This window comes from Chrysoperla carnea, chromosome 2, assembly GCF_905475395.1.
Source record: "Chrysoperla carnea chromosome 2, inChrCarn1.1, whole genome shotgun sequence".
Lineage (NCBI taxonomy): Eukaryota > Metazoa > Arthropoda > Insecta > Neuroptera > Chrysopidae > Chrysoperla > Chrysoperla carnea.
The window spans coordinates 24,355,067-24,378,921 of record NC_058338.1 but is presented as its reverse complement, the minus strand read 5'-3'; the positions used below and the strand labels follow the sequence as shown (position 1 = coordinate 24,378,921).

Genomic DNA, 23,855 nt, shown 5'->3' with positions numbered 1-23,855 from the left:
GGGATAGTGCCTCATGAACCATTTAGGCCTATGCGACTCCTTAGGGCCTAGGGCTCTCCATCAAAAGGCTTGAAATCATAAGAAAATATACAAATCAAATTGTACATACAATTAAGAATATGAAAAATAAATTGTACAAGTGATCAATTAATTTCAAAATTTGATTAATCTAAAACAATTCGCTCTTTAATGTTTCAAGGTCGGTTAAACTCTTAGTGCTAATGCGTATTGAACGAGATTTAAAAAAAGACCTGGACTATGAGGTAGTCACAAATGATTTTTCAAAGATTTCCTAAAACAAAAACCGAAAGACAAAAAGTGACATGAAATTGAAATTAAATTAAATTATGCGTTTTAGAGTAACCGCCAAAAATCCCCCTACGGATAACAACAGTTGTGATTGCGGTACTGCTTTGAAAAGGTTACTTATGAAAATGCAGAGAAAATTATTTTAAATTCACCTCAGGTTTGCTCCATCGAGTCTTAATTTTTTCAAAGTTTATGTACGGTTTGTACCTGAAGATCCTGAAAGTAAAAACAAAAGAAAAACAATGTCAGATGCATCCTTTTTCAATCAAGGTGGAGGTCTAAATCGTATACATATATTTACTGCTCCCATATTTGGATCTAGCTAGGAAATCGTAGACCGTATGTCTTCCTCTCAAAACAATTTATTTTAATGGCAGCTTGTTTTTAATTTTTCTTCAAATTAACTCTCACTTGGATATTTCCTTTAGAATAGCAGACATTGCAGACTTGTAAAATTTACTGTAGCTTAAATTCTAACTACTATTTCTCCGTGCGTTATACTTTGGGTGTCAAAAATGTTGAAGGTCACAAATTATAAAAATTCAAAATATTCTTAGAATCAGGAGGTAAATACATTTTTGATTATTTATTTCATATTCAGTTAAATTCAACAATTTTGAACAGCTATTTAAATTATTTCAAAGATATTTATTCTAGGAATATTTGACATTTTTATAATGTTTTTCGAATTCTTTTTTATTTAAATGATTTAAGTCATTAAATCAATATCGCTTCAGTTCTCGCTTAAAAATACGTGACAATGGTAGTTAGTCGACGGTCACTCCATTTGCCACCTCGAATTTTTATTGCCGATGTGGTTGAAAGAGAGAAAAAGCAAATATATTATGATTTTGGTTAATGTAAAATATTAATTTTTATTTAAAACCTTTTTGGAATAGTTTCAGATTACAAGTACAAACTTTCGTATTTTTGCATTTAATTGTATTTTTTCGTTTTTGCATTTAATTGTATTTAGGTTCCAGCGCTCAGTTTGAATACTATTTGTTCTAGAAACAAAAATATACTCACGTATACTTTTTCTCAAATCATTTTGTCAAAGACTTATAAAGTATTATTTTATTAAACATGCAAAGATTTCTCATTATAGTCTAGTAGTTATCAGCGCAAAAGTTAAGAAAAAACTTTTTTAGAATACAGACCCCCCTCCCCCCAACTCAATATAAGTGGTTGAAAAATATCTTTCTTATATTTAAGTGGTAACATCTTTTTGGACAAAATTTTTCCCATTTTTGTAGTCTCTTCTCTTCTCTTGCCAGTTACGAGCATTTATTCTCAATCATTATTTTTTACACTAAATAAATTTCTACATCAATGTCAGGCATTAGTTTATAAGACAATTTTAAATGCTGTTGGTTGCCAGTTTAAAAATATCGCTAGTTTATAAATTTTATATAACTTCGCCAATACATGCTTCTCCTCTTTTTGTATAGTAACTTACTGTTAATTAATGTTTGAGTATAAAGTTTCAGACACGTATTATTATAGTTGGGTAAGAAGTCGTACCTGGATTACAATGAATTATTCTATGTTTCTCGGCAGATATTGATATAAGTGAACACGGCTTGTATTGAAATGAGAGTATTTTATCAGAACATAGGTAGGCTAGATGCTAATTGGCAAAGTAGTTTTGTTTTCGAATAAACTAAAAATAAAATTATATTGCGAAAAATATTTTGATTCTTCTTATTGTCTGTTTACAAGCTCATACACAACGAAAATCTTTGGTTTTTACGGAGTAAGTTGTTATACCATATTCCAGTCTTAAACATGTCGATAAATTTTGAAGAGGTATGGTTTCAAATACGAAAAGTGATATACCTTGAATCTTGCAACATAATGTACCTTGAATTTATCAATTTACGCATGGTCTATCTATACATTAAATTTTAAAAGTATGTTATTGAGTTTCCAAGTATGGGTTAGAACAATATTCATAGGAAAATAAGTCTCATTCATCCTGAGCCATTAAATATACCAGCTGAAACTGTTGCTGGACGCTCAGAGTAGTGAATGCTTGTAGGGTTTTCAATGTTTCAATCATATGCAATATATCATGCTCTTTATCAAAATGAACTTTAACGATAAAATATTGAAGAGAGGGCCTTCAGATACAATCGGTGGGGGTAAATCTAGGTACATTAGCGTAAAGTACATTATGGTTCCATATATACGTTCCATAATTTGGTCCACAGATTTTATCGATAGTTGTTTAAAAATTAAATTCTCAAAAAAAATACATAGTGTTGTGGAATAACAATACTATAAACAAAAACAATTTCTATATTTTAATGCATGACTTTAAGAACCACAGAAACGTAAATTCTAAATACAACATCCTTCCCTACTGATGTGACTTTAATAGATGTATACTGTGTAAAGTAATAAAGAAAGATGACAATGTAAATATTACACTTATGTAAAACATTTTTGTCAGCATATTCACACTGTTTTATGTAAAATATGTGCGATAAGAATCATTCAAGTTTTTTCTTATTATTAAATATACAATTACAAAGTTGACCGATTACAGAATAGCTCCTCACATGTTGTAGATAGAGAGGAATGTGTGAATTTCTAGGAGAGTCCAAATGAGATTTCAGTGATTTTTATTTTGTTTGAATATTTTTTACACAAATGCATCCCACCTACCAGAATGAAATACCTAAGGTTTACTCGTCTATTTTTTACACTACCTACACTAAATTCTTCTCTCTAAATTCTTGTATTTGAAATATTTCTACCCTTAGCCAAGATCATTATTTTTCAATTCCGCATTCTCCTTCAGGCCATTTAGACAGAGCAAAGAGTGCCGGTTTTCGTAAACTCGTTGGATTAAGAAAAAAAAGATATCAAATACTCAGAGTTTGGGTTAATTAGTTGTCTGATCATTGCGCTTTGATGTAAGTCAAGTTGTTCAAATAAGGAGAAAAAATACAGAAAAGAGCAACGTTTGTCATAAGGTATACTTTTTACAATGGCCGATTTTTGTATAGCTCACCAGTGTAAATTTAACTTTAACTATTGATGTAAGCAAATTCACAGAACACAATAGCAAAATAAGTAATAATTATATGAAGCCTATTTCCTGACAATCATAATGTAGGTATTTTTATAAAAAAACCAAGTGAAAACAAACAATTGACTGAGTAAATTGTTGAAATACCATGTATAGACAGTGTTGATTACTCTGTCACATTACACATACATATATGTCACACACATATGTCACACATATATGTCACACATATATAACTGATATTCCCGTATAAAACATTACACACTATACATTTTACGCCTAATTTGCGCTCCCACGGGTAAACAGTGATATTTACGAAAAAATGTCTCAAACAAAAGTTGTTTATTTTTTTATAAGAAAAATTTTTTACATTTAAACTTTTGTTCTATCTCTAACGGTTAAGAAAATGGTTACCCAAGACCCGTTTCACCTATGTTGCCCATTTACGAGCTCGACCTCACTTTTTATGTCCTAAGCACTATGTAAAAATTTCAGCTTGATATCATTTTTCGTTTTTGTGTTGACAGACAGACGGACGGACAACCAGAAATGGACTAATTAGGTGATTTTATGAACACCTTTACCAAAATTTTGTGCGTAGCATCTTTGTTTTTAAGCGTTACAAACATGGGACTAAACTTAGTATACTTTGGTATAGTTCATATATACATGGTATAAAATTGTATGTATGTACAAAAATAATTGACTAAATTTGGTATTATACTATTATTATAATCCACCTATATCTATCTATCAGTGTATCGAATTTCACTAATAAAACAATTTTTAGTAATTAAAACAATTTCTTATACAATACCTAATGTTTATTGCATACACACACAAAACACAAATTATAGATAATTTATTAGAAAACCGTTACAATTACTTGTTTATAATAAGAAATACGACTATTCGTTGTGTGCGTAGTCATGGTAGGGATAATAAAATCGATGCCAGCGCTTTAAGTGAAAAATTTTGGAGATAAAGTGGGCTGTTATGACTAATTTGCAATTATTTACATGTTAATGATATAGAAACTGTCAAATTAAAATGATTGAAAAACACTAATTAATTAAACTTAATGCATTAAAAATTGTGAAAATAAGAAATCAAATTGTACAAATATTATTTTTCAAATGTTAATTATCGTAATTATTTATTTAAATTTGTGAAACAAGAATATTAAATTTTAAATGTAAGTTTTCAATGCAATCCACACAATTATATATGCATCCATTAATTCTATAATTAAAGTAGTGTATCGTTGTCATGGAAACGAAATTCACGCTCGGAGCGAATAGATAAATGTACTTTTTGTATATTACCTAGGTATATATGTTTTGTTTGGTTGTTTTATAAATATATCGTTGCGTTGTCTAGAAATATATTTGTTACTTCCATTTAAAAATAATAATAAAAAACCATGCACAACAGGGCTCCAGCAAGTTAAGTTATTTTATTTTGCAAAACATATAGGTATACAAATAATTAAACCTTACTTGCTAGCCATAGGAAATTGAAAACAGCAAAGAACATTAAATTTCCAATAAAAAATGACGATGATCGGAGAAAATTTGAAACCCAATAACGAAAGATCACAAGAAAATATAGTATGCGTAATCTCTAGTTATTGCAGGAAACTGTGCTACCAGGATCAACGTTAAACAATAAGGGTTTTAAGTGAATATGTAAAATTTTGGAGCAAGATTTTCCAAATGGTCTGGATGAGGAAGTTTCAATGGATATTGAAAAAATAATGAGCTTTGCTAATAGCTGAAAATACTTTAAAATGAAGTCTTAAAAAAAGCCAATAAGTTTTCTGTCACATTTTATACACTCTATAAAGCAAAACAAATGGCCTCACGCCTTAGAGTGGCCAAAACCAAAACCAAGACTGTATTTGACTATATTGTTACTCATTGGTCTTGGTCTTTCAAGTCTTGTTTGGTCTTGCATATGTGTAAGACTAAGATCAAAATACAACATCAAGTATGTTAGACAGAAACAGTTAAATACAAAAGTACCAAGAAAAATGTATAAGACATAGAGCAAAGTTCAAGCCAAAGGTGTAAGATAAAGAGAGTTAAATAAGCCTTGTTTTGGTCTTGGTGCTCGTCGCTACTAAAAACTGTAACAACTTGCGAAACTTTTTGGAGAACGGATTCAAACTAGCTACCTATATTGAGCAAAGATTGGAATGGTTAGAGTATTTCAAAATTATTGCAATTTAGAGAAAGTAGAAACAGAGGCCGACTAAAGAATAACTCCTCTTCTAACATATGGCTAGAAGAGAGAGAACTAAAAGATTGAATATCAAGAACAGAAAAAATCAGGATATCATTAGGAGACCAGGGCTCACATAGACCCATAGCATCGTGGTATCGTTGTAGTATAAATTTAGAAGTTGCTAAAATAGCTTTTTAAGAACATTCGCTGCAACATCAACGGAATAAGTAGGCACTATCATCATTGTAGTAACACAAACTCATCATTGACGTAAATCCCTTGCTTAATCGAAAAGAGATCTAGAAATGTTTTAATCTGAAATTCTGATTTTCCGCACTTTCTTAAAAAAATCAAATAAACGTATAGCCTCCCTGTATAACTATTTACAAGGAAATCTTATATAATGATTAATATAATAGGTATGTGAAAACAAATTTATTACTATAAACATAAATAATTTAGATTAATTAATCTGAACTTATTCAATGATTTTATTAACAGGAAATTGATAGTGTATTTGTTTAGAAGAAAAAAAATACAAAAGCAAGACGAGTGGTTGACACAAACATTATGTGTGTAAAACCAGTTCATACTATATTATAAAGTCTATACATTTATTTATATTATACCGTTAAAAAAAAGACAATATTTGTTTTTGAATTATTTTTTGATATCAGGAGTTTCCATTATTTTTTTTTACAAAAATCGTGATATTGAATATTTAATTTTAAGTTTTTTACCAGCGGATGCATAGAGCTTCCGTTTAATAATAGAAATTATTTTACTAATATCTTGTGATACCTAAATTTCGAATTATTGATATTTGATTTTTTACGCCATTAATGTTCCATTTTTGTTTTGTTTTCGTTTCTATACACGAAATAATAAGGTAATTGGTTCAAGCCTGGAAACAGATTGTTGTTTTCTGCTCCAAGCTCGCCAAGGCTGACTCTGATTTGACCTTCATTCTTGGGGTCAAACTTGAGTATCAGTTCTTAATCGCGATTTTTCCAGTGTCATGATTAGTTCATTTTGGTAGATTCTTTGATGATCTGGTGATGTTTAGGTTTTTCAAAGACTGCCATAATTGTGTTAATTTATCTAATTTTTTTAATTTATTAAAAATAATATAATAACACTCAAAATTTCTTATATAGGATATTTTAACAGTTTACTCAGTCAGTTGTTTGTTCTCACTTGTTAATAATTTTAATAAAAGCATACAGAGTTTTAATTATTAGCAGAGTTAACACAACGTTGAACTCTGTTAGTGTTACATCTTTATACCATGTATAGCAAATATACCAAGGTATACTAAGTTTAGTCCCAAGTTTGTAACGCTTAAAAATATTGATACTATGAACAAAATTTTGGTATAGGTGTTCATAAAATCACCTAATTAGTCCATTTTCAGTTATCTGTCTGTCTGTCGTCTGTCTGTCCATCTGTCATCACGAACACTCTAAAACGAAAAAATATATAAAGCTGAAATTTTTATAAAAAAATTAACAACTTTTGTTTGAAATAATTTTTCTTATACATCACTGTATGTAGTATGTATTATTTGGGAATATCAGTAATATATGTCTGACATGTATGTATGTGTATTCAGAGTAATCAAAACTCTATCTATACATGGTATTTCAACAATTAACTCAGTCAATTGTTTGTTTTCACTTGTTTAATTTAAGATGGAATTTCATCCCATGTACTGATTGATATAACATATTAAATGACGAAAATTAGGGTTTATTAAAGTGCCGTTAGCTGCAAGAGAAATTCGTAGAAGGAAACGGATATCAATTAAGACATATTAAACGTATTGTATGATTACATAATTGTGTGCTCATAGAATTATTATTAATATGGATTAAACACATGGAATCTTTCCAAAAATGAAGAAGGTCTTTTATCCTCACTATGTAATAGAAAAAAGTATTCAAAGTAGCACACAAAAATTGTAGTGAGATATTTCGACTATTTATGGAATTCTAATTTAATTGGAACATTTAGAAGATAAATTTTGAGGCATTTGAGCCTTAGAAAAATATCAAAGAAAAGTCTACGTACGGTGTGGCTGTAAATATAGAATGCGGAAGTATTAACTTATTCAAGAAAAATGGGAAACTTCTAAATTCCAAACTGTAAATTCTAGACAAACAAGCAAAAAGTGCAAACTATATTTTTACGAATTTTTAAATTTTGAACAAAGTTTCAGCTCGTTGATATTTTTTTAAATTATAACAAAGAAATTACCAGAACTGTTGAACTCTGGAAATTTTATTAACTAAAAGCATTAGTATAAAATAACTTCTGTATATTATGATTTTTTGTATAAAATGTGTGAAATTCTAATTATTTTTATATACAGATGATTTAATGAGAGAATAATAACAAAATATTGCATGCTTTAATATTATTACGTGTGGGATTATAAGATTTTTATTTTTCACATTCATCAGACATGAAAATTATTTAATTTATATTCAATATTGATTATAAATGTAGTTAGTACATGATGGCTTTTTAACTTAGATTATTACAAATTATTCTGATTTAATATTATATTCTCAATTAATTATCTGAGTCATACAACTAGGTTATAATTAATTTGTGATAACGCATATCAAGTAATTTTGTAGGAAACAGAAAATTATTATCACAGAAGTATGTCAGAAAAAGGTTAGTTTGTCACATTACAATTTGCCTTTTTCTAAATTTTCGAATTTTGAACCATAGTTAAATTTATTCTTGGCTTACTTTGATTTTCCAGTTCCCGAATCCAATTTGACGTGTAGATCCAGAGTAACACCGCTATTTCAACTTAGTCTTTAACTGCTTAGATCTAACTGTTTTTCGAGATACAATACTTCCACCTCGTTCAACCATGTCGAGGAACAAGTAAATTACTTTAATTGGAAAAAAATTCACAGATTTCTGTGTGAATGAATTCAGTGAATTCTGTCATCCAATGAGTCCACCACCTCAATGAATTTAAGTTAAGTATCTTATGAATATGTTAAACGCAACGATCCCCTCAAAAATTTAAGGAGACCTTTGATAATGTATATTACTGAAAGTTAGTGTTTGAAAACTAGCAGTAATATCGAAGTACGGAAGAAGGAATGTTTACAAAATCTATGGATTGATTTGTAAACCTTTCAAAAATGGAAGAATGCGACGGCGAAGTTCAATATCATTTTAAGATGTTTCATCTATAACCGAATAGTTTGATTCAGAATTGAATAATATAATTCTTTAATAAGTTGGATAATATAATTATTCGACTGTTTCTTAATTGTTTTTATTATAAAATTATTTTCTGATTTGAATATCGTCTTTAACGCATATATATTAAATTTAAAAAAGCCCTGACCGAGAATTCGGTCTCAAATTTATGCCTTTATTAAAATGGGTCGCGAACTACCCAAATAAATATAATTTTATAAATGACGCTGCACAACAAAAACAAAAAACTAGATGTATACATCCAGTGCCTATAAAATACACGGAGGCAGTTTTCACTTTTGAGACATAACTGAATTAATTACATATTTCGCTCTAATAAGTTTGATGTTTCATGAAGATTCGGTTCGATGGCGAAAAAAAACGACATTTCAGATAATTATAAATTGAAGGGTAATTCAGGATCCTTTTGTCGAATTCAATGCCAATTTTTTTATCAAGTGTCTGGCATCTGGTGTCTATTAAATTGCCTAATTCCATATTAAATACGGCAAAGAAGGATAGCGATAAAAATCGGTTTAATATATTCACAGTTTAAAAATATTTATAAAATTTTAAATAGTTAGCGAAAACCTGCAGTTTCCGTTAACTAAAGCAATTAAATACCAAAAGCAGTTAGATTGAAAGTGATTTTAAAATTCTTCTTAAGCCTGTAAGGTAATATAACTGGATTCATTTATTTACATTTTTATTTTTTAAATTTCCGTTACAACCAGAACTACTGTTAGTGTAAGTATGGTCAGAGCCATGGAGCCAGAGCGTATAGTATTTAAATCGACACTTTCAAAGATAACCAACCAACTAATTATAATACCTACTCTCTTCAATGAATATGAATGAATTTCATTTTCGTTAATCTCTACAACTTGTAATACTAATTAAAAGGTTTCAGAGATTGTTGGTTTATTTTGTAAACAATGTATGGTTTTTTTTGTTTGTGATTTTAATCATAATTTTTTTTTTACATAACACAAAATGAATATGTTGCTGTAGGTATACATTAATGAGAAAAATGGCATTACTTGAATGGGTAATTAATAAATTATCTCCAATAAAAATCAATACAATAGTTCAGGTTATAGTTATTTATTAAAACTTGTAATTACTACTAATAGAATTTCTATATTTAATGATTTTTTCCTTTATACCTAAAAGAAATATATTTAAAAACTGGGTTTTTTCGCGGTAATTTGAGATATTCAAATATTTTTTTGTGGTTAAAATGATCCCCTTTATATACGCTAAAATGATCTCTATTTTGTGTGTGTATAATAGATAAAATGATCCCCCATCATGAGGTGGATCTTGAAGGTGTTGATTTAGATGATTTTACCATTGATTTTTTTTCATACTAATCGTTGATGCTAAAAGAACAATATTTTTTGTGAGTTGTTTGGTAAAAAAACGCAATGTATTCATTTTACCCACCTATTCTTACAAGGTCAAAAAAAACGACCCTTTTTGAGATATATTGAATAGTTCTCCTTATTTGAACAAATCGAAAGAATCTGGTATGCCAATATTGCAACACTTGAATAAAGAATCCAAAAATATTTCGAAGTTATATATAATATATCTCAAGTAGTTTGGTTATAAATTACACTTTTTCTTAGAGGGGCAATTATAGGACATTTTCCCTATTTGTTGATTGCTCCATCACGCCGAAATCAAGGTATAGATGACTAATTATACACTACAAAATATTTAATGTGTATTTACGATCCCCCTAAATCTTATATCTTTAAAGATTAATCCCAAATTGCGATCGAGGCAGGCTTTGAGACCAAAATCTAAAGCCAAAGCAAATGCATTCTTGATTTTCCTTTTTAGTGGTGTAAATGGTGTAGGTATTCTTTAGTTTGAGTGAAGCAGATAGGTAACAGTAAGTGAAAATATTTTTTTTAAACTATGATCATTTACACAGAAAAATATATCTAGATATATGATATTTTGGGGTTCCATTTTTTTATAAAAATATTGCTAGTTATTGTAATTAACAAAAACAACGTAATTTTTAAATATTCCAAACAAATCAATTTTAAGAAAAAGCAATGAACTTTAAAAACCAATGACCCAACATAATAATAAAAAAATTATTTTTTTATATAATCAAAATTCTTATGAACCATACTTATTATTAATAATTATAAAGTGTACCCGTTCAACACAAAGTCAAATAAATAATGCTGAACAAAATTAATGCTTACGATATGTTTATTGTTATGAAAAGAGATACAATACTATATTAAAAAAGAAATACGATACTATTCTTGGATAATATATACTTTTAATAAGTATTAATAATACACACCAAACAAAATTTAATCATATTTGAATACTATTCAACAGAAATATATAAGTTCAATAGCTAGTTAAGGTTTATCAAAATTACACAAGAAAATTTACAAACACTTCTTATTACACCATGTATATGAAATATATCAAGGTATACTAAGTTTTGTCCCAAGTTCGTAACGCTTAAAAATATTGATGCTGTGAACAAAATTTTGATATAGGTGTTCATAAAATCATCTAATTAGCCCATTTCAGGCTGTCTGTCTGTCTATCGTCTGTCGTCTGCCCGTCTGTCATCACGATTACTCAAACACGAAAAGAGATATCAAGCTGAAATTTTATAGCGTGCTGAGTACGTAAAAAGTGAGGTCGAGTTCGTAAATGAGCAACATAGGTCAATTGTATGTATGTGTAATCAGACAGAGTAATCAACACTGCCTTTACGTGGTATTTCAACAATAAACTCAGTCAATTGTTTGTTTCCACTTATTTTCATGTTATTTTATACTCCATTAATAAATTTGACGTCCAAGTCACAGATGGCATCAGCACGGTGAATAAATTAGATCCTAAAAAGAAAATTATACAAAAACCAAGTTTGGAAGGACCTTCCAAAGTTCTTCGATTTTGTTAAAAAGATGATTTTTTTGTGGCTTTTATGTATAAAGTAGTACATTCATGAATATTTTAGACTTAATTTTAACCCGGATACGAACAGGTTAATCTTATCTGAGATAAGATATTCAAGTATATACTGTGACCGGGAAATAATATAATTTTTAAGTAACTTCGAGTGTAACCATGTGATTCAGGAACGCGTTAAGGTTTTATTGCCCGATTCGTTATTCAACTCTGTATGAGCCGTCGGGATAGATCGAGTTAGCTGACTCGACACTTTCCGTTTATTTTCGACAAAGCGACATCAAGGGATTGTTGCTTGACAGGCGATAAGCTTCGGTGGGTCAACAACTGACCAACCAGCGATTATCTAGACATATGCCGTGTGAGTAAGTTTGTTTTTTAAGTACAGTAAAAGTATCAGATCTTATAGCGCATACACTATAAGAAATGCATGGCGCTTACTACAATGCTGGTATGGTATGGAGGAAGATACAGCATGAGTAATATTACAGTATTGAAGAGGGCTATCTACCAGAAGTATTGTGGGCATCGCGAACCAGCATGGATTTGACGCCAATACTACATTGACTCATCCACCATAACTATTGCTAATATTAATATTCCTTCAATACAGTACACAGTACGGCGTTCACACCAATACTGACATAGCGATATCCACAAAAAATTTCTTACCGTATATATAGTAGTATAAAGCATTCTTTTAACAATAAACTACCGCCTTACTTCCTTTATATACGCTATAACTAACCAACGAGGAAGTAAAATTGAAAAAAAATATAATTAATAAAATATAGCAATTCTCTGGCTTGATAATAATAATGTATTATTATTTTAAAAAAAAGTTATTTTCACGTATACACTTGATATTTGCAGACATGTGCTAATAATAGTAGTAATAATTTTTTATGCGTTCAATAACATTTGATATAACTATTCGATTCTTAAATTCTCAAATAGTTGGATATAAAATAATGATAGACTAGCTAATATTAATAAACAACTATCTTAGAAAAACTTCAATTGACAATGGTGTGCGTCAAACGTGAGTTTTATCAATACTTTATGTTAAAGAGCTGATACAACTTCATTCAATAGGAGAAGGTATAGTACCTAGCATCAAAATTTGCATTTATGTGTTTTTTAAAGCCATTTTAAAATAGCTTTTACAAGCTATTTTTACAAGCTTTTATTTAGTTTCACCTGTCCCGTTGTTTGTCTGGTTTCCGATTGAGAGGAAATTTTTCCTGATTTTCTCATCGCTTCCACCATATTTGATACATATATTCGCACCGTGCGGTAGTTTCGTTTCCATGAGAACGATACACTAGTTTAATTATAGAATTGTATGGATGCATATATAATTGTATGGAATGCAGTTATGACTTACATTGAAAATTTAATATTATTGTCTCACAAATTTAGATAAATAATTATGATAATTTACATTTGAAAAATAATATTTGTGCAATTTGATTTCTTTTTTTCACAATTTTTAATGCATTAAGTTTAATTAATTAGTATTTCTCAATAATTTTAATTTGACATTTTCTATAACATTAACATGCAAAAGAACGCTGGTATCGATTTTATTGTCCCTATCATGACTACGCAAACAACGAATACCATTTTGTTAAGTCTTAAATTACTAATTTTAATAAAAAATACTTTTTTTACAAGCTTTTATTGTATTAAAAGGTATAAAATAATTTTATCTATGAGTCACTCATACCCGACTATTTGTAAAAGCTTGAGGCGCTTAATATCAAGAATGAATCGAAAAATAATTAGGCATGTGGAATAGATGAGGCGGTTCGATTAATTTTTGATATTTTAAATTGAGCGTTTTTTTTAAAGATCTTTGAAAATAGAACAAAGTTTCTTCCAGTGACTCTTCAACTATCCGAAAACGTATTTATTATTGAATGTGTTTGAAGTTTGATTCGCCTTAACTCACATTTTAGAAACTCTGAGGACTTTGTGTCAGTAGTAACTAAATCTATCCATCATAATTCATATTAGAGTTTTAGAAAATTTGGCCGAAAGCCAATAAGGATTTTGCGGGTTCTTTTGATAAAAAAATTATATCTAAAAATTTACTTATCGTATTGAATATCTGTAAATAGATATGAATTCTGTAATGTCTACGATTGTATGAATATATTAAACTATAAAACAATATTATTAGATATTACCTTCATTTTAAGAGTACCTTTAGCAAGATGAGGTCAATGACAACCATTTATAGTTAGTTTATACGATATAATGTTACAAGCAACAGACAGATAGACTTCAAAGTATTGTTTCATGTTATTGTGAAGAAGGAGTATAACTTCTGGGTATAGCATTAGAGCAATATAATCTTATATATTATTACTCCAGCAAGTTTTTTCTGTCCTACCCTTAACTTTCTTATTCTTTTCTCAAATCCCATGATTCACCTCTCATTTTCAAGCTTATTATGTCTAGGTTTGACGTAAAAAATATTGTCGCGGTCTAAAAATGTACCGCCTAGGAAAAAACACGAGAGACAAAACATTTGAACGACAAAATATAAACAATTTAGTAGGCAAACAAGTTCTTCAATATTAATTTAAGAATTTTTGTTTTTTTTTCATCACTTTTCTGCGCAATTCGTTGTTTTTTGTTTTTAGCTACGGGTACAGGCTAGACACGGCTTACGGTAACTACGAGAGCAGAATTCCTCACGGGTTGAGCTAGTCATTTTATAATACAGATAAAAATAATTATTGGTTATTTTGAAGTTATTTCAATGATTTAATTTTTTTTTGTTTATAGAAATAAAAATTGTATGCATCTACAACCAGACTTAGTATTAGACAGCCATCTGATAGCGACTGGAAAAAAAAAAACTATTGTCAGTACCAAATTTTGCGTAAACTTCTCTTTCAGAGAGAGGACTTGAAAGATTTTTAATTGCACGGCAAAACTTAAAATAAAATTAATTGCGGTAAAGAATAACGAGAATTAAAAGTTCAAATTCCATTTTTTCATACACTCGAAGCAAGGAGATGTTTGTTGTTTCACACTTAAAAAATTTCAATTTTCGTAAGATCTAACATAGATCTGATTTTTCTGTTGCATTATTTTCTTATTCGAATATCATTGCTGAGAAATCAAAATATTGTCAGGTCTTCAAAAAAAAAGTTTCTTCTCTCATTTGCCCATGCCTGTTATAGAGTGTCTTTTATGAAGCTACTAGTTTAATTTATTGTATCACCTTTGCTTTAAAGTTCTAAAATTCCTACCAATTTAACAAACTGTAGGATATTTCTAGGTTACACATTTGACTTAAAAAGATATCAGTCCATCCCCAGGGATATACTTTGAAAGGGGAAAATTTGAAAAGACATTAGCATGTCAAATTGATTTTTGTAAGTCGTAAGATTTTGTACATCTTATTAAGTATAGACAGCATTAAAATACTTTAAAACAAGTGAAAACAAACAATTGACTGAGTTAATTGTTGAAATACCATATATAGACAGTGTTGGTTACTCTATAACATTACACTTACACACATGTCACACATACATAAGTGATATCCCCATATAATAAATACAATGCTATTTACGCCTAATTTGCGCCCTCACGGATAAACAGTGATGTTTACAAAAAAAAATAATTCAAACAAAAGTTGGTTATTTTTTGATTAGGAACATTTTTTATATTTAAACTTTTGTTCTATCTCTAACGGTTTACAAGATGGTTCCTACGGACCCAAGACCCAATTCACCAATGTTGCTCATTTACGAACTCGATCTCATTTTTTACGTCCGGAGTACGCTGTAAATTTCAGCTGGATATCTTTTTTCGTTTTTGAGTTATCGTGTTGACAGACAGATGGGCAGACGGACAAGCAACCGAAAATGGACTTATTAGGTGATTTTATGAACACTAATACCAAAAGTTTTTTTCGTAACGTCAATATTTTTAAGCGTTACAAACTTGGGACTAAACTTAGTATACCTTGCATATTACATATACATACATGCATGATATAAAAACAAGTAAAAATACTCGTAATGAACTATTCAATTGTCTGTAAGAATAACTTTATTAATATCCATGTTTTGTTTGTTAAAAATTAATTATAAATGATGCTCAACAACGTTAATTTTGTTTATACATTCTTAACGCCAATAATTATAATTATTTCACAGCGGAAGTAAATTTATAAATGAGCAACATATCTACTTAAATATGTTGTAATAGCAACCATATTTTAAATCACATAATAGATGAGAAAAATATAAATCCTGAATACAATGTGTAATAATAATTTTTCATATTTAATTTGCTAATTATTCATAGTGTTTTTTTTTATATTTAAGTATGTAACAAAAAGTTACATTAATTAAATAATTAAAATGTAAATAAATAAATAAATAATTATTATATTTCTTATATGTAATTATTATATTAATTTATAAACAGAAATTCTATTATGACTGATAGTTGTTACTCTTAATTTTATGTATAATTAAAACGATTGATATTGTTAATTAGTGTAAGGTATAATGATTAATACCCATTATCCAGAATGTTCGATTTTCATCTAGGCATATAAATATTACGAGTATGACAGAGTACATGCGTTAAGCAATGCATATAGGTAAGAGGTATTATAGGTGTTATATAAAATGGCAAAAGTGACTTGTATCATGGCTTATCTGTTGCAGTTCATCTATTCAACTAAGAAACTCCCACTATCCAAGCATCTTACAACTATCTCAACGCATATCAAACCTTCAACACATGTATATAATACCTCTTGCACTTAGATGCAATGCTTATCGTATGTATTCTGTCATACTCGTGATATTTATATGCCTAGATGTAAATCGAACATTCTGTATATTGTTCTTTGAAAGTAGATTGTGCTTTCTATGAAATTATAACTAATAGCTTGTGATCACTGATCGTAAATTCACGTAAAATTACGTGTAATCGATTAATAGTAAAATTAAAATAGCTAAAATCAAATTCGATTAATATAATAATATAATTAATTACTATACCATGTATATGAAATATACGAAGTTATACTAAGTTTAGTCCCAAGTAACGCTTAAAAATATTGATACTATGAACAAAATTTTGGTATAGGTGTTCATAAAATCACCTAATTAGTCCATTTCCGGTTGGTTGTCTGTCTGTCAACGAAAAGAGATATCAAGCTGATATTTTTATAGCGTGCCTAGGACGTAAAAAGTAAGGTCGAGTTCGTAAATGAGCAACATAAGTCAATTGGGTCTTGGGTCCGTAGAACCCATCTTGTAAACGGTTAGAGACAGAACAAAAGTTTAAATGTAGAATTGTTCCTTATTAAAAAATAAACAACTTTTGTTTGAAACATTTTTTCATAAACATCACTGTTAACCCGTGAGAGCGCAAATTATGCGCAAATTGTATAGTATGTGTTATATGGGAATATCAGTTATATATGTGTGACATGTATGTATGTGTAATGCGACATAATAATTAACACTGTCCATATATGGTATTTCAACAATTAACTCAGTCAATTATTTGTTTTCACTTATTCATATTAAATTTAATCAATTACAAACAGTATAATTGATACCGATAACCATGTGACTACATACACAAATCAGAGCGGATTTACATCACTGCATGTATAGCTACCTGAAAAAACATCCGTCTTAATTATTCATTCGATAGGGAGTTGTTTGGAGATCTTAAATCTGATTTTGCGTATTAGGGAAATTAATCCTTTTGCCGCCATCTTGGAAATTGACTTTTTTTACGTTTTGGTCTATTTCTTGCGTTTTATTCATTTAAATTTGATGATTTTGATGTCGTTGGACGTGCCTGCGTTTGATAGCAAAAAAGTTATTCCTGTTCAAAGTCACACATTTTTCAACAACTTGGAATAGCTTTTGATTTGACGGAAAAAGTCCAAGATATCGAAATCTTCCAGAAAATTTATTCTTAAGAAGAGTTAAATTCAGTCACCTGTTTGCCCACAAAAATTCACTAACCGTAATAAGAGATAGAAGAAAAATTTAGAAAAAAAATAGTATACTTTTGCAGGTTATTAATTTTGTAAGCTCAAAGATTTGATATTTACTGGGTATTTGAACATTAAACCAGTAAATTACTCCTTTTTTATCCCTTTTTTATTTTAATATATTGAGTTTTTTTTATTATTATTTAATGGAAATGCATACATTTGTCATTTAAAATTTTTCTTTAAATGTTTGTAAATTTGACAAAAGTAAATACATAATGGCTTTTATATGGCTTGTTAAAACAAATTCCAATTATTAATTTATTCCATTATTATTTATTTATGAGAAAGTAAAACCGCAGTTATGTTATTTAAAGTAAAATTCTAAATTAAATTTTATTTTTAAAATAAGATTCACTCTTTATGTTGTTAATCAATTTTTTTTATAATTTTATTTTTGTTTTTGTGTGTATCAGGTTTGTTCACACACCGACACGAATCTAGTATTCAATTAATTAATGACACCCACCACAATATACGTACACAACCTTAAACTCTTTCAGTATTTAAATGTAAACTAATTCACGATTCTATTATTTACTGCAGGTTAAAAATGATAAAACATTTGTTCTGGAAAGGTCAACGCTTTAGGTAAATTATTCTTGAATATATTTTTTTAGGTTTAACATTAGTGATCATTAAGTACCTCCTTCGGCTTTGATGATGAATCAAAAATAAATTATTTTTGAAATTGTTTTTTTTTTTTAACCCACAACTTCGAGGCGAATATCCTTTAACGTTTTTATAATTGACTCTATCATTGGTGAAGGTTAAATATTTTGGTCTTTAAATTTGTATGGTAAGTTATAAAATATATCGGCATTTGGTATTTCGGCAAAACTAAACTATTGGTATACAAAACGCCTCTAAGATACTAAAGTTGGTATTTACATAGCGGTTGAAGAGGATTTAAACATTCATAACTCTAGTTCGTAGTTTAATAGGCCTTTTCATCAGTTTGCTTTTGTTCCGGACAGTGGTCGAAAAACCATTCATTCTAAGAAAATCTCTATCTCTATCCCTGTATATTATAAATGCGAAAGTCAGTATGTTTGTTTGTTTGTTACGCTTTCACGCTAAATCTAGCAGATGATTTTTAATGAAACTGTACAGCAATATAGCTCACACTTCAGAATCGCACATAAGATATAATGTATAAAGATATATTAATAAAAAAAAAAAATTAAATTAATTTAATTTAATTTATTAATTTAATTTAATTTATTAATTTAATTTAATTTCATTTAATTTAATTTTGACAATTTCTGTAAAAATAGTCAATATAAAATATTTCACGACCATCTTTCCTGATATACTCAATGAATAATTACGACTATTATACAAAAAATAGAAAACCATACATATATTTTACCCGCGCAAAACAATCCTTACCATTATTTCGAGTGTTGTAGAAAGGGGAAAAGCAAGCGCAATCTTTATCAATCTTTACTTTTAAACCCAACGAAGAGGATGGGTATCACTCTAGTCTAATACATTTTATCTTTATCATAAAACACTTTCTTGCTACGATAGAAGATATATGTCTTTTAGTCTAAGATCCCAATTAGGATCGACCTTCACCCATCTGTTTACCGGATGAAAGTTATTTTTTATGAAATATAAAATGTTAACAAATATCCCTGCAATGGGTTGCCTAAAAAAATGTGGTCCAGACTACTTTTAGTGAAAATATCAAGAGTAAAATTTTTAGAAATTTTTCACTGACTTGCATATCTTACGAATTTTGATCTACTCGAAAGTAAAAGCCATAAAGAATATGCAGCAGCTATGTTGTTTGCCTTTTTTCGTTCACTATTATCGCATTTATACAAGTTGAAAATAGTAATTACGTGCATCTGTTAATTCATTGACTCGCATATCTAAATAAAGATAATTTTGTTACAATTACGGTGGCATATGATTGGCCACAAAATATTGGTCAAAAATAATGTTTACAAGCTTTCCAAGTTTTGATATTTATATTAAAAATGGTCTGGACCATATTTTTTAAGGCAACCCGTTACAGGAATATTTGTTAATATTTTACATTTCATAAAAAATAACTTTCATTCGGTAAACAGATGGGTGAAGGTCGACCCTAATTCGGATCTTGTACTATTTACTTGATTGAAATCTGCCTGAAAAAAAAAGAGAATCATTTTTTAAATGAAAAGCCCTATTAGTAAAAATTCCTTTTTTATGTCACTTAATTATTTGTTCTTAGATAATGTTGACACCCTCTTACCCATTTCATATTTAAATCAGTAGAGGTTTCCAGTAGCGAATATTGCATGCACCGAAAATTATTTAATTTTTATCATCGAAATAATTTCAAAATTTTATTATCATTACACGCCCACCCCAACCTTGAATCATTCCCATTAAAATTAACTCCGCCTCCTGATAAATCATGTCAATATAATATGTCATAATATAATATAATGTCATTTTTTGCACTGATTAAAAATTTTTTAAATAATTTACAAATGTTTACATAATTTAAAATAATTTTAAGATGTGTAAGTAAACCATTGATAGCTGCTTTTATTGCAATATCAAAAAATTTACTATTTTAATGATCGTCATAGACTGTCATATATACAGATATACATGTACCTAGCTGGATTCAAAGTGCTTACCAAAAATCATTAATAATCTTAATGCTAATATTATATTTCTTGATTTTATAGGAAGAAGCAAAATAAAACAAAATTAAAAAAAAAAAATTGGTCCCTCCAAAAACTAAAAACCAAGAAACATCAAATGACAAAAAGAAATCTTGTTATCACATACAGAACACATAAAAGTAAATTTAACATCCCGTAAAATGAACCCAGTAAGTATAAAATTATATGAACTTCCTGACTAGCAAAAATTTGTATGGCAATATATATGTTATTATAGGAAAAAGGTCCTGGGTGGAACGCGGGAGTTGGAGGTGGTCATTCTGCAAATCCTCCTACTGGTGGTTTTCCAGGATCTGGAGGAAATAATTTCATACCTGCGCCAATCAATTATCCTCCGATTTCTACAATCTATACTTCCACGTCTAGTCCTGCAAGTAGTTACAATGCCCCGGGTGAATATCGCTTAGCTCGTAATAGTGATAAAATTAGAATAGAAGTTCAAGACATGTTTAATGCAATTGACATAAACCATTTTGGTCATATCACATATGATCAATTCAAAGAAACGTTAGTCGATAACAATAATAAAAATTTCTCTGAAACGGCTTGTAGAATGATCTTTAAAATGTTCGATCGGGATGGCAATGGTGTAATTGATGTGTATGAATTTCAAGAAATTTACGACTTTATCAGTAAATGGGAAACCATTTTTGTTAAATATGATCGGGATAAATCGAATACTCTTAACAAAACAGAATTAGCGCAAGCGTTAAAACAAGTAATAGGTTACGGATTTTCCCAAAAATTTCTTGATGCATTATTCATATCAGTAGATAATGATGGTCGACAGCAAATCGATGCCGATCAATTTATTGTACTTTTTGTACAATTGGAAAGACTTACAAATGAATTCAAACAGCGAGATAGGCAACAGACAGGAGAAATTTCAATGGATTATGACGATTTCATGTTTACAGCTTTAAGTATATTATTTTAAGGTAAATAGTTTTGAATTTTACAACAGAGGGAACCAAGCGTTTCCTTACAAAATGAACCAAAATCTTAAGTAAAGTTAACATCGATAAAATAATAAAGTTTAAAAAAAAAAGTAAACAATTGCTTGCAATTACTTTATTGAAGTTTGAAATAAAAACACCATGAATGAGGGTAAGGCTGAGTGTTGAACTCTCATCAGGCGCCTTTGTATAGCGTCGCTGAAAACGCAGCCAATTTTAAAATGTTATGATTATTTGGGGATTATCCAAGGAGGTATTATTTTTCTTAAAATAATAATTTTGGCATATTTTTTAGAGAAAACTCAACTTCCTTCTTCATAAACCATTGATTTTTTAACGTGCTATAAGAATACTATTTTTTCAATAAAAAAAAAATTTAGTAAAAGTTTGCTCTATTATTCTATTATTCTATTATTCTATTATTCCAACAAGGATCAATATTAATTTTTACAAATTAAAAAAAAATCTTTATTTTAAAGTTACTTAAATCACCATGGTTCTAGTAATTTGTATGAAGGTTGAGCTAGTGTCATGGAAAAGCACCTTTGATAGGTTTTAACTTTATACCCCTTCTGGATTTTGAAGGGTCTGGAAAATTTTATGATTAATTTTTATCAATAAAACTGTTTTTCAAACAACCTAATTCTTGAATTTCACATAGACTCAAAGCTCTTTGATATGATGATGATTTCAAGATTTTATTGATTCGTTCGCCCTATTGATTACAACACACTCTTGGAGCATTCTGTACAACAGACAACAATAATTATAATTATAAAAATAAAAACTAAATAAATGAAATTATTTGTATAAGATTTTTAAATTATTGAAACCTTATATCATGATGGAACCAAATTATTATGTTTGATGTTCACGAAGTATGAAATAATTTTTTGTTTTTGTTTTAAATTTTTACTTTTTATTTCAGTATTGAAAGTTGTAACTAAAACTATGTTTACTCCGAGGCACTATACACTAGCTCGTATACATGAATACATGTAATGTATGTAGGCTTTTTATATTAAAATTACCTATCAAGTTTATATACAACACCTAAAAGTTTATAAAATATACAACAAAAGAAGATAAACATGCGGGTATATGGAAAGAATAAATTGTTAGGCAACGCTTTATGAGTGAGATTGGTCATAATAATACTTACTTCACAAATCATTACCGGATGGTGCACAAGAAAATGCCTCAATATTCCTTATCAGTTTTTGTTCGTAGAATATACATAAATTCACAGTTACGGTTGTTTGTATGTAAATATTGACTTCAAAATAACCCTACTTTATTAATATAATTGTATCGATGGACATATATAAGTTAGTGTCTATGGATTGTATATACAGTTTGCAAAGCATTTCGTTAGCCATTATAATAGATGAAGTAAGAAGAATTTTAATGGACGTTCATATGTATAAGACAAATAATAAATTGTCTGAAGAGTTTTTTTTGTTTTATACTTAAGAACATCCATAAAAACTCTTCTTATTTTATGAATTATAACCGCTAACAAGATGCTTTAGAAATGGTATGTAAATTTTATAGTGTGTATTAATTAATATGGAAATATCTGTTATGTGTGTGTGTGGCTATTTAAAAGAGAACAAACGATTGCTATCAACTGTCTATACATGGTATTTCAACAATTAACTCAGTCAATTGTTTGTTTTCACTTGTTTTTCAATAATTTAATTTGCCACTCTGTATGAATATGTATGTCTATCTAGATGAACAAAACAACATGGTTAATGGTTATATGTATATGCGTTTTAGACATCTTTAATTTGTTTGTCTAGTCGTTTGTTCACTGCCCAATTGGAATTTTATAAAATATTATGTAAATATTTTACACGCTAGTTTGTAATTTGTGACATTCAAACATGAACTTTCGATACAATCTTTTATGTGACTATTTTAGTCACATTCTTACTTCAAATAATTATAAAATTACTAGTTATTCCTCTTCTTTGAATATTTTTAGATGAACAATCTCATAAAATTTAATTTTCGTTGAACATTGTACCATAAGAAAAGTATTGAAAAATTGCCATTACTTTAATTTATGGATAATTTGAAAAATTCCAGCTTTTATAAGGTGAAGTATCCTCTGTATGAGAGGTACATTAGATAAAAACCATTCTATATACTATCACTATTCCTTCGTTTCGCTATAATATTAGTTTTCGTTCCCTTAAAAATTAGTAAACCAACTAATATTTATTCACTTTTATCATACTTCTTGTGAGAGTAAATTTTTATTTTTGTTTACAATAAGGTATGTATAGGTATTCTTAATGTCTTATACATAACTAACCAATAAAAAGAAACAACTCAAAGAGATCCCTGTAAAATGGTCTTGGGTGTATACTGAAACGATTTCAATAATGTCCATATAA

The 23,855-nt window shown here is 28.7% G+C and overlaps 1 protein-coding gene across 1 annotated transcript; it reads left to right on the top strand.

Moving 5' to 3' along the window:
- The first annotated feature begins 20,560 nt into the window (after positions 1 to 20,560).
- LOC123292578 (peflin-like) lies at positions 20,561 to 21,431 on the top strand. The gene is made up of 2 exons (XM_044873291.1): positions 20,561 to 20,643; positions 20,712 to 21,431. Exons 1-2 carry the CDS (start codon positions 20,635 to 20,637, stop codon positions 21,429 to 21,431), a joined length of 729 nt encoding a protein of 242 aa, XP_044729226.1. The 5' UTR covers positions 20,561 to 20,634.
- The last annotated feature ends 2,424 nt before the right edge of the window (positions 21,432 to 23,855 follow it).